The sequence below is a fragment of the Octopus sinensis genome, linkage group LG9 (genome assembly GCF_006345805.1).
Source record: "Octopus sinensis linkage group LG9, ASM634580v1, whole genome shotgun sequence".
In the NCBI taxonomy this organism is placed as follows: domain Eukaryota; kingdom Metazoa; phylum Mollusca; class Cephalopoda; order Octopoda; family Octopodidae; genus Octopus; species Octopus sinensis.
In genome coordinates, this window is record NC_043005.1 from 56,216,476 (window position 1) to 56,234,561 (window position 18,086).

Below are 18,086 nucleotides of genomic sequence, written 5' to 3' on the forward strand. Positions count from 1 at the left end.
TTTCGATGATTGATTAATGAGTCCTGTTTTAATGAGGGTGGAAATATATTTTTACTGATTTTATATCTAGTTTTGGTCTGTGGATTATTCATTTTATTTTTTTTTTTGTTTTTGTTCATTTCTGAGGTGTACTTACAAGGCAAGTGGTTTGATATGAGACTGTGTCAAAACTAAAACAATTTCAGCATGGAAGACACATATCAGCCATTCAAAAATACACAAGGACTTAACTTCACTTAAACATTTCACTGTGTAACACGATTTTTGTCCTTGAGTAGCAACTGATATTCCCTATTTGTTTACCCCTAGAAAGTATAAAAAATGATTGATATTGCCTACAAATTTTGCTTTTATTACATTTATTCAAATCCCAAAGAATTCCTCTCAGCACATGGCTATAATGCTCCCCCACTACTCCTGTTCGTCATCAGAGATGCACATATCATCAGCCACTAAGGGACATGTTCAAGTGGTTACAGTCAAGCAATTGACAAGGAAATCTGTGATACTGAGCAGAATATTTGCTATAATGATATTTCTGCTTCAGCATCTCAGCACTGAATCTGTCTGAAATGTAATGGAAAACAGGTCAGTTTCAAAACATTGATGTCCAAGTCACAAATGCAAAGTTTGAAGGGAATAGTAGTCAATTCCTTTCATTTCTAGATAGAATCGAATAGGAAATAACATTTATTGACCAAACACGCACAAAAAAAATATATATATATATAAATTTTGTTACACAGAGATATCAAAATTTTTGTTGCATGAACTGCAACCTGGTTATGCTGCATCTTAGTGTATCCCCTGTCATCATGATAATGCACGTTGAAATGAGTGTGTGGTTAAGATTCTTGCTTTGCAACCACCTGATCTTGAGTTCAGTCTCATTGTGCAGCACCTTGGGCAAGTGTCTTCTATTATAGCCCCAGTCTGACCTATATCTTGTGGGTGAATTTGGTAGACAGAAACTGTGAGGAAACCCACCATATATGTGTGTCTTTGTTCTGTGTTTATTCACCACCATCACCACTTGACAACCAGTGTTGGCATGTTTACATCCCTTCAACTTAGTGGTTTGGTAAAAGAGTCAACTAGAGTAAGTACTAGATTGTAAAAAGAAAAAGATAAATAAATACTGGGATCGATTTGTTCAACTAAAACATTTCTAGGCAATACTCTTGCATGGCTGCAGTCCAACGATTGAAAGAAGTAAAAATAAAAGATATACGAAAATGCCTTCAGTACTGAGCCTTGGGGTTCACCATATATTACAATCAATAGTTCTTAACACACTTCGTTAACCTACTTAAATGCAATCTATTAATCAGAACTAAGTCGCTCTAAGAAAGCTTTTTTTCTTTTTTTTCTATACACTTATTATACAAGATATGTAAGAGAATCACATAATCAATTGTATGAAATTCAGTAGATAGATCCAATGGCAGGCGGTACAAATATGGATCATCAATTGTCATGGCTGTTCTTATAATCATTGATGAACAACATGTGTAATGACTTGTTCTCTAATTGCCTCACAGAATGCAAACTGATTTCATTGAGAAGTCGACCTACAAGTTTCTCAACTGATTTGCCTTGGATGAAACATGTAATTGGATGGAATTCATTAAAGTTTCCATTACAATATTTTCATTTCTCATAATAGAACTTGTGCTGTAGAGCATGGACAGTAAGGTTACAATCTGTTTTAACAAAAGAATAAGACATTGATAGAAGAGATTAGTTTTGATTATATGTCAAGAAGTGACATAAGGGTGATTTGAAATTTGATAGTACGAGGATTTTACTCAATAATTCTTCGACATTCTTCTAAAGATCTTTAGTGCCATAAATCACCAATGTTGATTTGATAACTCTCAAAAATCGAACTATTGAAATAATTGGTATTATTTTATTTTGTTTTGCATTTTCATTTATATATTTTATTTATTTGTTCAGTTATTCGTTTCAGCAGTAGAAAGAGTTGTTAAATCCATTGTCTGGCATGGATGCATTATGAAAAGTTGGCAGATGAAGACAATTTCTTCTAATGCATTTTTTCATTTCTTTTATTTTTCTTTCCCTTTTTGACAATTTTTCAAATTTCATTTTAAAGCGATTGTTTTCCTATATTACACTTAATGGCCGACATTAAACATCATAATAAATAAATTAATAAATAAATAACATGAACTTTCTACTGAAGAAAGGTATTTTGATCTGCCATGACTTTACATAAATTCTCATATTGCTAGAATTACTTCTGAAAGACTAGTTTCAATACTTTCTGTTTCCCAAATATATTTTTTATATAATTAGTTATTTTGTTTTCTGTTCTATATTCAAACTCAGTCAAAAGAACACGTTTCTGTTGTTGTTGCATCTCAGGCATGTCTTGGTCAAACAAGCCTATGATTAAAGATGCTCCAGGCATGACCACCATTTTTCAGATCTAATGTATCTTAGATCACATTATTCAATGTGTCTTTTCTTTTTTTTTTTAAAGTGGTGAGGTATGTTTTGAGAGAGATTTGGCTGTTTTTCAACCACATAAAGAGTCCGTCATATCATCATCACATCATTTAATGTCCAGTTTCCATGCTAGCATATATGTGTATGTGTGTCCAGCTTTGTGTTTGTTCCAACTACCACTTGACAACTGGTGTTGGTTTGTTTACCTCCCTATAATTTTACGATTCAGCAAGGAAACTAACAAAACATGTACCAGATTTCAAAATAAGTAATGGGGTCAATTTTCTTGACTAAACCCTCCAAGGCAGTGCATCAACATGGCTGTTGTCCAATGAGTGAAACAAGTAAAAGATGAAAGATATATATTGTAATTGGTGCTTGAGGATTTAAGGTTTTGGTACCTGAACTTCTGAATCTAATGATAAGGAATAAGAAACAATGAGAGAAATTATTTAGGCTTACTGATGTCTAACATGCAAAAACCATTATCCATGTTTATTTTTTTTTTTTACTGTTATTCTAATTTTTCATCCTCTTTTCTCTAGTCTAACATCTGATCTCAATGGGTCTGCCATGCACTGTATCAGTCTTTCACCGTCTCATCTGTAAGGTTTTTGAATGCTACTTCCTGAATGCTACTTCCCTCATCACCTCCTGTCCCCTTTGCCCACAATACTTTTATCGATTGATGTTCGACATCCGTTCTCATCACAAATTTTCTGTGTGTAGTCACATCTCCTACACACATCATATGATATCTGTAATGTTTTATCTATTCTCTCAGCTTACCATTTTTTATTTTTTTATTTTGTAATTTTGCTTTTCATTCAACTTGCATGATAGGAATCAAGTGGATCATGCTTATCCTATCTCTTCCTATTCCAGATATACACATACACACTACAGTACACTATCACTCACACCTTTTATACTCACACCTACATACAGTCTTTTTTTCCACCCCCACCACATAGTAAAATGTAACTGTTGTTGCATGATGCAACAGCTCCCTGTACTTCTTCTTTACTAGAGCTACTGTATTTTCAATACAGCTACTTCTTGTACTAATTAGATTTCCTATTTAAAAGAAAAAGAGATATTTAGAAAAACAAAAAAAAAAAGCAAGAAATATTTTGTACTATTTGCAGTGATCCATATCAGTGAGAAGTATCTTGATGTTATTGGGAGTTATTTTTTCATCTGAATACAATTGTAAGACCAATATCAATTATGTTAACAGCTTTGTAACTGGATGTTTTTATGACTTATTAATGTTATGGGGATAATTGACTTAACTTTTCTGGAACCTTTCTTTTTCTCCTCTTTTTTTTTTTATATTGTTCGTGTGTATATATAAATATATGTATCTTTGTGAAAACCCAAAATGGATGAAAAGAATATTGCAAATGCCCACTCTGTGTATCCTGCTGTTTAACAAAGCTGATAACGTGTTATATTCAAAATACTTTGAACATGCGATATTTTTCAAAATAAGCTATATATTGCTGACTTAATGGAGTTTTATTTTAGTTTATTAAATTTTTTCCTCTTTGTTTTTCACCTTCAGATCAAACAAGGATTGGTTGTAATACATGATGGAAGAAATCGTGTTATTACAGCCAGGTTGAAACTCACAGAGGGGTTACTGTCAGTTCAGAAGGAAGAAATTGTATGTACGTCAGCTAATAGCCAAGAGAACAAAATACTTAATCAGGTAAGAACTTTCTGTTGCATCAACAAAGTAGCTTCTACTTGGTCGTTCAAATTGCTAGAAATAGCAGTCAGATTCCCTCAAGTTACACTATACCATCTTTAAAAAAGGAGGAAAGACATATTTGTTCATGTCCTTGAAAAAAAATACTAATCTCACCAATGTAGGTGTAGCTGGGTGAATAAGGTATTCTCTTGTATTCTCAAGGTTTTAAATTCTATCTCAATGCATGGAAAGTTAAGCAAGTGTCTGTAGTGTTAGATCAACAAATACCTTGTGAGTGGAATTAATAAACAGAAACTGTATAGAAGCCTGTCAGATTTATGCTATCCTGGGTGGGGGGGGCTCTCTTTTGCTTTACAAACTACATGGTGACTAGTGCTGATGCGACAGAAAAACCTCCTGTACACAATTTTAAAAAAGGCTACTAATAATTTTATGCTGTAGAGATACAGATGCAATAATTTGGCAGATTTCTATAACATGTCATGTGTCTCCAAGCAATCTTTCAGGCTCCATGCATACTGTCAGACCTGTTTGAAAACCATGACACTAGTCTGTGATAAAACACGAGAAAAATAACTGGAAGAAAAGTGCAAAGACGGTTAATGCAAAAAGTGAAACAAGAAGAAAGAAAAATAAAGGAAAAAAAACCAAAATCTTTATCCTCTTTGTCTGTAGAAATCAAAGATCTAGCCAAGAGGAGGTGAAAGTAGTGAGATAGCTACTCAATTCAGAGGTCTGATGGTATACAGTGAGCCTGAAAGAGTGCATGAAGATACATGGCATGTTATAGAAATTTGCCAGATTATTGTATTTCTACAGTATGAAACTATTAGTAACACATTTTTAAAATTGTGTCTATTAAATGATGTTTATCTTTCACTGGATAGAGTACTTATTTGTTGATCCTGTCAATAACAGAATGGTAAATCATCATCATTATCGTTTAACATCCGCTTTCCATGCTAGCATGGGTTGGACGATTTTGACTGAGGGCTGGCGAACCAGATGGCTGCATCAGGCTCCAATCTTGATCTGGCAGAATTTCTACAGCTGGATGCCCTTCCTAATGCCAACCACTCCAAGTGTGTAGTGGATGCTTTTTACATGAAACTGGCACGAGGGGCCAGTCAGGCGGTACTGGCAACGACCTCGCTCGAATCTTTTTATACATGCCACCAGCACAGGTGCCAGTAAGGTGACGCTGGTAACGAACACGCTCGAATAGTGCCTTTTACATGCCACCGGCATGGAAGCCAGTTAGCCGCTATATGTGAGTGTGTGTTTGTGTATGTGTGTGCATAAGAGAGATGTTAATAGTTAATTGTGTGGCTAGCATCAGGAAATACATTCAAATATAAAATTCCAAATGAGTTTTATCCCAGGATTTTCCGGTGCTTAGTTTATTGACCATGGAATAATGAAAGGTAAAGTTAAGTGTGGTAGAATGTGAACTCAAAACATGAAGACCCAGAACAAACGGGGAAAGGCATTTCATCAGATGCGGTCAGATTCTTCCAGTCCAAGGCACATAATCTCTCACACATGCCTAATACTGCACATATGCCTACATAACACTTTAGTTTGGGAAGATGGTGAAATGTTGTTTAACCCTTTAGCATTCAGATTATTCTGCCAAATGTAAAGCTTATTTATTCACATTGTTTTGAATTAATCATGGCTTATCTTGTAGCTTTGAGATTTTGATGATTTGATTGTTTACTTTTAGAATTACATTGTAAAGTAAGTGTAAGAGGCCGGATCTGGCCAGTTTGAAAATAAAATATGTAAGATATTTATGCCAGATATGATTGGTTTAAATACTAAAAAGAAACTACAGAATGAGGATGGCTTGTTTCTTTTCTTTCATTTTGTTGTGTGGATACCCCCAGACGATGAAGTAAGCTAGTCCAATATGTAGATATAGAGGGAGAAGTCTAGATGTCAAGAAGTTGAGTAGAGGTCATCCAAACGTGCGATATAACAGTGACGACAAGGATTTTGGAGCTCACACAGCCACTGTGTTGTATTGCGATATAACACATTTACTGCTTTAAATAGTTGCATTGTTTCTAAGCTAAGGTACTGCTTTCAAGGTACTACTGTGTTGTTAATTGTATAAACCTCTGTGCTAGTACTTTTTAGATTTGTTAGAAGTATGAAAAGTAAAGGTCACTTCTAACTATTCCTTTGTAAAATAAAATAAGAACTGTAATCGAACAAGCAGATTCAGGTATATGGTGTTATGTGCCTTGTCTACAAGTGCATCACATTGCTTATAACAAAGTTAGAAGTCGTGCTCTTGTAGCCAGGAATTTGATTCAGAAATACCATATTTTCCAGAATACAAGTTGATGTTGTATATAGGGTAAACAAGTACTGTAAATATTCAGACATTGTCTATTTTTCCAAATCCTGTTGCATTTCACATGGAATTTTTGGACCTCCTTCATGTATAAGTTGGCCCACCTTATTTATTGTAAATTTTGGTCTGAAAAATTTAACTTGTATGACAGAAAATACTATAGTAATGTTTTGTTCCTAGCTGAACCCTAAACTTTATCATGCTTATAGAACTAATGTCAGCTTATTAAAAAAAAAAACCCTTTGATGTATCATAAATAATCTCTGATAAACAACTACTACTGGGATTTCATATTCAGAGATGTAATCTCCCACTTATGCATACATTCCTGTATACTCAGATCAAAACACATGAATGCATGCACGAACACATTATATGATCACTTGCCAACATAAATATACATCACACAACATGATCAAACACACATAGATACTTTCATGTGCATGTGTGTAAGCACACACATGCACGCACACATACACACACCGGATCATCCAATAAATGTTATTTCCATATGCAGATTTAAAATAACAAAAATGTCACGGTTTTTATAATAATTTTTTCTGATTTATACTCTGAAGGACAACCTGGAATATTCAGGAACTGCTCAATGTCACATTTTAAGACAAACATCTACAGGCAAAAGTGAAAGCTGTTGCTTCACAACCTTGTGGTTTTCGGTTCAGTTCCGTTTCACAGCACTTTGGATTGTTGTTTTCCACTTCTACTGGCGCTTCAAGCCATCTAATGTCTTGTGAGTGAATTTGGTAGATGAAAGCTACATGGAAACTCATAGTATGTGTATGTGTGTTTTATATTGCTGTATCATCACACCTCGTGTAATAGTGTAATAGTCCAGCAAAACTGAAACTGATAGAGTGAGCACCAGACTTAAAATAAGTACTGGAATAGGTTTGATTGACTAAAAACCTTTCAAGATGATGCTGTCAGAATAGTTGCTGAGATATGACTGAAATACGTAGGAGATAAACTGATAGCCCGTTTTTTTTATTTGGGTTTTTTTTTTTAATATTTTCCTAGTTTAACTACTGAAGGCCAGTGGAAGCAAAAAAAAAAAACTAGTAGTTTTCAGTTAAACCCCAGTTTGTTCTCAGTTCAACTTTCACTCTTATTTCTTTGCTTTTAGTCTATCCAAGGTTAATAAAATAAGTCCCAATCAGAGTATTTTGGCTGGTATAATAAACTAAAAATAAAATATAATAAAAAAAAAAAGACAACTCAAACACTAGTAAAAGAATGAAAGAATAAAGCATGTTCTTCTCTCGTGGAAATAGTTATGTAAGGATTCGATCCCCATCCACTAGGCCATAGCTATCAGAGCCAAAAATTAGAGCTAATAGTCTACAAGGTATTTTCAACCACTCTGGTCACATAACTTCACGCAATGACTCAACACCAGCAGCTTATGTTGAATGTAGTAAAACTATTCAAGTCTTAATATGCATAGAGAGGCAAGCCCTAACATGCTAATTAATCCATAGCTGGGATCTTGACTCCTAGCTGAGATCTACTACTCTGGGTCAGAGAAGACCTGAGAATAGTAGTGGCTAAGAGGTGGTTTAACACTCCTCAAAACCCTGCAGCTTTCAAACCAGGGCCTCAATATTGGATGCAGTTTACTGTCATACTCAAGACAGTCATAACCCAACAGCAATATCTATCTATAAGACATAAGGAACAAACTGAACAGTGGAATACATGTCCAATCCATTCTGCTGCATTACAAATGATTAACCACAGCATTCTGGAACATATAGTATGGTACTCAGCTAAGCAAAAGCATGGTACACCTTGATTTATAGATTTGTGAGTAACACCTAGTTGTTTTGGGTGACTTCTTGAGTGTGATAGGTCTGTGAACAGAGCTTCCTCGATGTTACACTGGTGTATTTGGGTGAGTGTCTGAATCTTGGTTGTTACAGTCATGTTTCAGTTGTTGTCCCTTCTGGCTTTTTTCAGGTGCTTTTTGCATTCACTGGTATTCTTAGAATTTGGAATTGAACCCTTTTATCTCTTTATTTTTTAACTTGTTTCAGTCATTAGACTGTAGCCATGCTGGGGCACTACCTTGAAGGGTCTTTAGTCGAATGGATAACCCCAGTACTTATGTTATTTTTAAGCCAGTCACTTATTCTATCATTCTCTTTTGCCAAACTGTTGAGTTACAGGAATGTAAACACACCAACACTAGTTGTCAAGCAGTGGTGGGGGACAGACAGACAGACACACACGCATATCTATGATGGGCTTCTTTCAGTTTCCATCTACCAAATCCGCTCACAAGGCTTTGTTCAGCCCAAGGCTATATTGGAAGACACTTGCCAAAATTGCCATGGCTTGGCACTGAATTTGCAACCATGTGGTTCAGAGGCAAACTTTCTACCACACAACCATACTTGCACTCTTTGTTAAATCTGCAAAGGCAGATTGTTCTCATTTCACTGTCTTTACCAGGAATATTCTCATTGGTTATTTTACTACTTGTGATGTTGTTAGTTCATTACACTTCAACCAGAATATATATATATAAAACTGAGAATGTGTGTCTGTCTGTGTGTTTCTCTAAAACTTGAGAACTACACAACCAATTTCATTCAAATTTTACACATGCCTTACTTGCCTAGAGCGAGCCCATAGCAATATCATATCTTCTCCACTATTTCAGTATTATGAGTTAAAAGTGAAACAAAAACATTTCTCTATTTTATGTCAGATACTTTCACTTTAACAATAAAAATAATAATAACAATTGAATTATATGTAGTAAGTAATAATTAAAATCAAACTAAAGTATAATATAATCGTAACATAACAAAGTAAAAATAGCAATTGGTATAAAATTGCATCAATGACTTGAGCTTGAATAAGTGGTTTCACATGAATGGGAATAAATTAAAAATAAAACTAGCGTGCAGAAATGGAATAGTCCAGATGGATAATAAAAAATTAAATTAAAGAAAAGACTATTGTCTATAAAGTATACAATGTAGAGAAAAAAGAAGATTTGAACACCTGGAGGAAAGCACCATCGAAAAGTGTCTTGGTGTGACTATGAAAGATATCTAACCAGAGGCGGTAAATTCGCCACAATAGAAGCAAGGTTCGAGTCAACGGAGCGTGCAAGAGAGTACTCGACTCGAACTTGCAAAGTGGAAATATTTTATTTTTACCTTTATATCTGGGACGTAGGACGTACCGGATAAGAATTTTAAATGCCCCCCTCCACCCCAGAAGTTGAGGTAGGCTGAATTGTAGCCACACTTCTATACAAGAGGGGGGACAAGATACAATTGATCAAAATAGCAAGAGACGGGCTTACAATTCCAGTCTGTTATATATTTTGAGTATTGTTATCACTAGCGATATCAAGATATAACTTTGTATTTTGTATTTTATGTGTAGATGTATATATATAGATGTACATGTAATATGTACACATATATGTACACATATATACATGCACTAGCACTATGACCTGGCAACGACGGGTCTTTAATGCTAGTATATATATATAGCTGAACTTACACAGGAATTAAATTCCTGTCCACTGGTTAATCTGTTACAGTTTAACATTTGATGCTTATATTCACTCTTGCATTGTCTCTTATGACAAGTAGATAATTAAAGTTTGAGACTTTAAACCTAACTTTAAGAAATTTGGACAGCTCTCTTAGAATTACACAACCCCCACCACAAAGGACATTTCATGTACACTCTCTAAAAGATGGAAAAAAAAATAATTAGAGCTCAGTGTTAGTCTATGATGAGAATATGTACAGTTCCTCTGATACTCACTTTCATTACTCTTGTAAGTACAGATATGGCCACATTAAGAAGTTTACTTCATAACCACTTTCACTTAGATCCACTCCCTCTTAGGCCAGTGCCTTCTATTACAGCATAGAGGCCATTATTTTCTTTTGTGTGTGTGTTGTCATTTCTACTTTTCACACAAGATCATCTAAGTAAAACAGGTGTTGTCATGTTTACATTGCTATTGAACATATCCTGTAGCTCTACACTCTCAAAGTATTGGAATAAAAAAAAATCTCTTTGTAAAACAGGTAAGGGCTGACAACAAGAACATTCAACTATATATAAAAAAAAAACCCTGCCTCAAGTAAGCACCCATCCAACTTAAGCTGGAATAAAAAAAAAAAAAACATGTACAGATGAACAAATAAACAAACAATACATGACCGAATTGTAGGAAATATAACATGGGATAATAGTGATTAATTGAGTCTTTGGGCCATTCCATTAGCAGTCATAGAACATCTTTAAATGTACTTGATAACAGATCATTATGGATGTTAACAGAGCATTCAGCTGTTGGATGCTTTGTTGCTAAGTCCTGTCAGACTGTTAATGACCAGAGACCTTTTGTACCATCTTTGGTAGGTTCACTACATACAGAAGCTCTGAAATGCCTCATGTGGTTGTTGTAGTCCCAAAGCAATACATACCATATGTATTCCTTTGTTACTGTGATGTTAATGAAGCTTTCAGTTTGATCAATAAATGACAATAGTTATCATCATTATCATAAAATCTTATTAACAAGTAGCAAGATATGACAACACGCCCTCCTCTGCATATAGCCTTTAGATAATGAACACTTGACAGTATTATGTAAACCAACTTTACTTAAGAGATGCTTTTATATACATCATACACACACACACACACATGTATGTATGTATGTATGTATGTATGTATGTATGTATGTATGTATGTATGGTAAGCTGGGGTTTACTTTTACCTCAACTCCAAATAAAAACTATATAAATTCTACTTGATGTATATTGAGTACAGTATATGTTTGAGTATGCTTTCCTTTTCATTTACATGCACATAAACATACACACACTCACACATCTACGCACACACACACATCTATGCTTGCACACACACCCATCTCTACACAACCCCGTCTATACACAGACCTACACACACAAATGCTTGTTTAATGGGTTTATGTATTTGATGCATTAAACATTCACTTATTGAAGGACTCAAAATAATATTTAATATTAATAGTGACTGTTAACATTGAAGTTACTCTATTAATAATGAAAAGCCATTATGTGCTTCAAATATCATAAATTATTTTGGCACGTCTCTAAAAGTTATAGATGGGTCAAGTTGACGGAATTGAAACAAGTAGGTGTCTTGTATTTATTTGATTGATTTGAACTCAGAAAATAAACATGCTGTTGTTATTGTTTAACCTTAAGTCAGCCTTGATGTTAAAACCATTCCAGTCATGACCATCTTGTCTTTGATTCAGACTACATAATCCAAATTGGTCCTTTTTTTTCTTTTAGACAATAGGGTGTGATTTGAGGGATGTTTGGTTAGTTTTTCTTGCCAGTCAGGTAATCCTATAGAGGCTGTCTCAGTGGCTCAATAAACTGATATAATTAAATGATGCAAGGCATTCAAATTAGTACGTCACTCTTTCTACTTTCAGTATTCATTTCTTTATAAATAACTTCCTTTTAGGAGACACACTTCTTCAAGACTGCAATTTTTCTTAATCATTGCAGTTTTAGCATTGGAAACAACCAGATTAAGCACATTACAGCATCATGCTTTTGTGGCTATCTAGCAAAAACAGTTCATAGATAATCTATTTTTAACAGACACACTTGCACTAGATTTTGACAGCATTTACTAGGCTGTATAATATATATATATATATATATATATATATATACTAGCAATATCGCCCGGCGTTGCTCGAGTTTGTAAGGGAAATAACTATATAAGCATTTTTAGAGAGTTACTTTCCTTATATAATAGCAAAAAGATGCATTAAAAATGGAAAAAAATGATGGTAAATTTTTTTTTAAATCGTAGACTCATTGTAGACACGCGCTAATACCCAGAAGCGCTCGATATGAATCATGACTATAAGATATCCGCTTTTGGTTAAACTGCACCGCAAAATGTGGAAGTAGTTAGGAATCTAAATCGTAGGAGACAGACACCACACAACTTTTCTTTTATATATATAGATATATATATATCACCCATCTATCTAGAAGCCGTTGTTGCTTTAGTTTGTGGTGATAAAGTGATTAATTACTGCTGGAGTGTTTTACAAAAGTATAACTTATCCAATGTCATTAAGATGTTCTTAAATCAAGTGAAGTATAATTCTGAACAAGAAAATCATCTTAAGTGTGTAATACATGTTTCACTTTGCTCAGTTGTCATAATCTTGCATGTCTCTTGCTAATTAAACTAATAACTATTCTGTTCAGCTTACTATTTATATCTAATATCCCATTCTTAATATGTTTCTAATAGGATCTATCAGTGGAAAGTATCTCTGATGTATTTTAATCAATTTACTGATGTGTTGATACTATAAATTGTGCATACATTTGGCAACAGTTCCAGAATAGAGGTTAACCTTTGATAAGCTAAGACTACTATATGATTTCAATTCACAAGTGAAGCTATTTAACTTGTTTTCGAAATGTTCTTGAGAAAGGCATCAGCTGCATGCAATCTTATTTCTCATTTGTCTATATATCTAAGACAATATTTCTATGCAAGAAGTCAATATTTTGTTAGTGTCCCTTAATGCCATAATTTGATGTAAACATCACAAAACATCATTTCTCATTCCTTTCACAATTTAGTCCATGTGATCAATAAATTAAGTGTCCTTTTAGCTCCAAACTTCATTGCATGAACACTCATACCATATTTTCTTCCCTTATATCTTACAATGTCTTTAGGGTTATTATTCTGAGACAGATCACCATAATTGTTATCGTTATTGCTGTGACTTTCCTGGCAGCATTGCAAAAGCAATTAAATTACTTTTATTTGATGAAAGAGCAGAAAATTTCTATTGCCAAATTCATCTCTAGTTATTATATTTTCTCATTGATTAGTTCATGCAGTATTATCATATGATATGCTATATCTATTTTTGGTATTATGGATTTTCAATGGATCTTAATTGTTCTGCAGTTTGGATTAAATGGAAACAAATAGATTCAATCTCAGCTTGTAATAATAGACTGAAACTGTTTTATACTTATTGTACACTACCAGAAAATGCCAAATGCCATCATAAAAGGATCCTGATGAATAGAATATGTGGCCTGAATTTTAAACCTGGCTGTAGTTCACCTCATTTTTCTTAAAATGATACTTCTATGAATGGAATGAATGCTTCACAATCTCATTTTTCTTTCACCTATTAATCCAAGTCCATGACATTAGGGTACAGGAAATAGGAGTGGCTGTGTGGGAAGTAGCTTGCTTGCGAACCTCATGGTTCCAGGTTCAGTCCCACTGCATGGCACCTTGGGCAAATGCTTTCTACTATAGCCTCAGGCCGACCAAAGCCTTGTGAGGGGATTTGGTAGATGGAAACTGAAAGAAGCCTGTCGTATATATGTATATATATATATGTGTGTTTGTGTTTGTCCCCCCAACATCACTTGACAACCGATGCTAGTGTGTTTGTCCCTGTAACTTAGCGGTTCGGCAAAAGAGACCGATAGAATAAGTACTAGGCTTACAAAAGAATAAGTCCTGGCGTCAGTTTGCTCAACTAAAGGTGGTGTTCCAGCATGGCCACAGTCAAATGACCAAAACAAGTAAAAGAGTAAAAGAGTATGTGATTAAAAAGATTGGTTCACAATCATGCAGTTTCAGATTCGATCTTGCTACATGACACTTGGGGCAAAAATTTCCTACTAAAGCCCTCTTTGGAAGCTTGCTGCCCAAATTGTAGTTATTCTGGGGACAGTATATTTAATCCATAGCCCTGTTTAAGTCCCATATGGCTAATGGGTGTCATTAATGGATTCTACTTTATTTCGAGCATCGGACATTGTCTTTTATTTCTTCCTCCTTTTCTGCCATCAGTCTTTGATGTCCTGCAAAACAGTCACAGAAATAGGTCTTCCTGTTTTTGACTAGGCTATAAAACTCTAAAACTGTATAAATCATACTACTAGAAAAAATGCGAAGCTCTAACTAGTGGTTTCTTAATACAGATTCATTTCATGCTTTCTTCCAAATTAGATCTAACATCCCCAGGGCTTAAATCTTAACTTATATAAACTCATTAACCCTTTTATTTCATACTTATATCTACTTTAACAAATTGAGATTTTATGTATTATGATATAATTTTAGTAGAATTGAAATGATATTTTACTCTCCATAATGAACCTCACCACACAAATCTATTTACAAAGTCAAGAGGACCCTATTAAGAACATGACAACCTCTTCAGTAGTGATACATGATAAACTGCATCTCGTACACTTTGTAAAGTATTTGGTGTTGAGAAGTGCACCCAGCTGTAGAAACCATGTCAAAAACAGAATACATGAGCAAGATATGGCCCCTTAGCTCATCTAGGAGGGCAGTAACTATGACTAAGAATTTACACATGCTAGTAGTATGTAATGGGCACACACTGATGATGACAACAAAGAAAGATGACCATGACAACATGCTGTTGATATTTATTCAGTTTAGACACAAATCAGAAGCGTTCAGTTTAAATTTTTGATATTCAGAAATTTAAGGAGGATTTTGATTCAGGTATATCTTCTGCTGATAGCATATATACTGATTTACCAATTAGCAGAATCATAAGTATTTTTATCATTTTGATTAGATGGCATGTGAATGATGGTAAGTTAGAATCTCAGTCTTAATACAGTCTGAGAGCCTCTGACAAGTGTGAACAGGACGTCCAAGAGAAATTTAACGAAGCAAAACATGACTGCTTTCAGGCCTTGGGAAGGAATGTCATCTTAGTAGTCAAAGGGGCTGTGAGATTTCTTTAGAATGAGAGCCTGACAGATTGTCACTGGCCCCTTTTGGACTCTTCAGGCCCTGTACCAGCTGAACACACTTCTTAAAGGCCTTCATCTTCTTTCTTTTTTTCTCTGGCTGTTTGAAAGAAAATCTATATAGAAGTATGATTAGATAATCTATACCTTTAGGTAATTGTGTATAATTTCTCCAGTTCTGTAAATTCTGCCATCTTTAATATATATCATCCCAGCTGTCGTATCTTTACAACCTTCTGTTGTTTGAATTGAGAAATTGCCTTCATTATTTTTATTTTACTTTCATTTCAGTGCTTGGAATTTTCTAACTTAAAGATTTGTGATTTGTTGTGTAACACTTTATATTCTTAAACATGATGACGACAACAACAACAACAACAACAAGGGCAAATAACCTCAGTTTACATTACATTACATTTGTGGTTTAGTTTTACTGCAGTGACAGTAAAGATCCAATTTTCCTTCTTCTGCGAAGAGATTAATGCCAGTAATGGCAACATTTCTAAAAGCTTCTATTCTGGCTATGTCAATAAGCAATAAAAGGGAATAAAATTAGCACAGCTACAGATGCAATGTCATGTGTTATGATTATGTTTGGTATATCAAATAGATGTATTTCCTAAGAGAGTTCCCAGTAATGTCTAACTATAGAAAAAATTAAACCCAAGCACACAATATATTGTCTGCTCTAGGAATCACCCCCTCTGACCTTGCAATCATGTATCCAAACATATATATATATATATATATATATATATATAAAACAAAATCAAACACATAACAGGGTGTGTTGTTAGCTCATGGGTTTGTATAACATGTTTATATTCCTCGGGCTGCTTCTAATTCATGTGTGTTTGTGTGTGTGTGTGTGTGCGTGTGCGCACTAAAGGGACTTTTGAATCAATCTGTATACTATTTGTATGTGGTGTCAGTATTAGTTCAGCCAGCTATTCAAATTATAAATAAATTAAAATACAGCTTATTAATTAGATGGTTGAAAACAGTTTCAGAGAACATTTTGACTTTCTTGATCTTTTCACTCAGAGAAGACATGGAAGTCATTCCTTATTAATCATTTTTTTATTACATGAGATAACAGCAGAGATGTCAAAACAACCAATATAAATTTGATAGAATCAAAATGTTTACCTTTAAATCTGATTTATAACGAAAAAATAAAGTATAAATATCTATGATTTGTTTTATTCATACAACTGTCATTATCAATGACAGTTTTATGAATAAAATTGCTGTTTTATTCTTGGAAAATGAACTGTGATAAATTTTATTCACATATTTGAAATCCTCCACAACTCCCCATAATTAGGAGAAAGAAACATCCAGTTAAAGTAACTATGAGAAGTATATTTTGATTTCTGTTTACCAACTCAGAACACTAAACTCCAAAGGCATTAGTAACTTTCCTTGGTGTTCAGAAAATGGTAAATAGTTTACAAGTGTGATAGATGCTCTAGGAGTAATGCTAAATTGGATAGTTATTGAAATACTGTCAAACTCAGATACTATAAATGGTCTGAGTCCATGAAATGCAGCAATTCATTAATTTAAAATCGTATCTATGTTCATTAAGTGACCTTCATCATTTCAAAATACATTAATTTTATAAATTTATCATTATTTAAATCTATAGGAATTCTATTCTTATAATACGCATAATATATGCACACATTTATTTATAAAACATCAATAAATCTGATCTCAATCAGTAACTAATTATCATTAAAATTTAATGATGATGATGATGATGAAAATAATAATGCTGATTCATAGGATTCATTTGTCATAGAAACTTCCTGTTGATCAATAGCTCAAGAATTGGTTCTGTTTGAATGTCAAGACAATCTCTTTGTAACTATTTGGTTTCTAATATCCATTTTATAATGTGAAGTGAAAAACAAAGCAAAAACAAATAACAAAATTTTGAACAAATTGAAAATTATTTCCTATTTTTCTGTGTTGTAGGTCAGACTTGTTACAATCGTCAAAGAAGCTGATGAAGGACTCGGTTTAAGTGTAAAAGGTGGTGCTGAACACAAATTACCAGTTCTTATCTCCCGTATTGTGAAAGGCCTTGCTGCTGATCGATCTGGTCAACTATTCGTTGGGGATGCCATTTTAAAGGTAACTGCTTCTAAATATCTACATTGCCACTCGTCAATTATTATTTTTCAGTCTTAAATATATCTACAGTACTTCACAGAATATACATGTATATTCAAACAAAATCTGATAAAAGATTTGGAAAACTTAAGAATATATTTAAAAAAAAACAAAGCAAAGCAAATAGACATAGGCATGGCTGTGTGCTAAGAAGTTTGGTTCCAGACCACTTGGTTCCAGTTTCAGTCCCACTGCATAGCACCTCAGGTAAATGTCTTCTACTATAGGCCTGAGCTGGCCAATGTCTTGTAACTGAAAGAAATCCATTGTGTGTGTGTGTGTGTGTGTGTGTGTGCGTGTGTGCACATGTGTTTGTGTTGTATTTGTCCCCTACCACTGCTTGACAACCAGTGTTGGTTTGTTTAAGTCCACTGTGACTTAGCAGTTTGTCAAAAGAGACCTATAGGATGGATTACCAGGCTTAAAAAGTAAGTGCTGTGATCATTCTGTTTGATTAAAACCCTTCAAGCAGTGCTCCAGCATGACCACAGTAATCACA

The 18,086-nt window shown here is 34.1% G+C and overlaps 1 protein-coding gene across 1 annotated transcript in view; it reads left to right on the forward strand.

The window, feature by feature from the left end:
* Positions 1–1,476: 1,476 nt before the first annotated feature.
* The window catches only part of LOC115215426 (gamma-1-syntrophin-like), a 77,788-nt gene continuing 61,178 nt past the window's right edge, over positions 1,477–18,086 (forward strand). Inside the window, exons 1-4 of the mRNA XM_036505673.1 lie at positions 1,477–1,511; positions 2,507–2,513; positions 4,040–4,186; positions 17,390–17,548. Coding sequence (XP_036361566.1) covers positions 1,477–1,511; positions 2,507–2,513; positions 4,040–4,186; positions 17,390–17,548 — 348 coding nt within the window. The remainder of the gene's footprint in view (positions 1,512–2,506; positions 2,514–4,039; positions 4,187–17,389; positions 17,549–18,086) is intronic.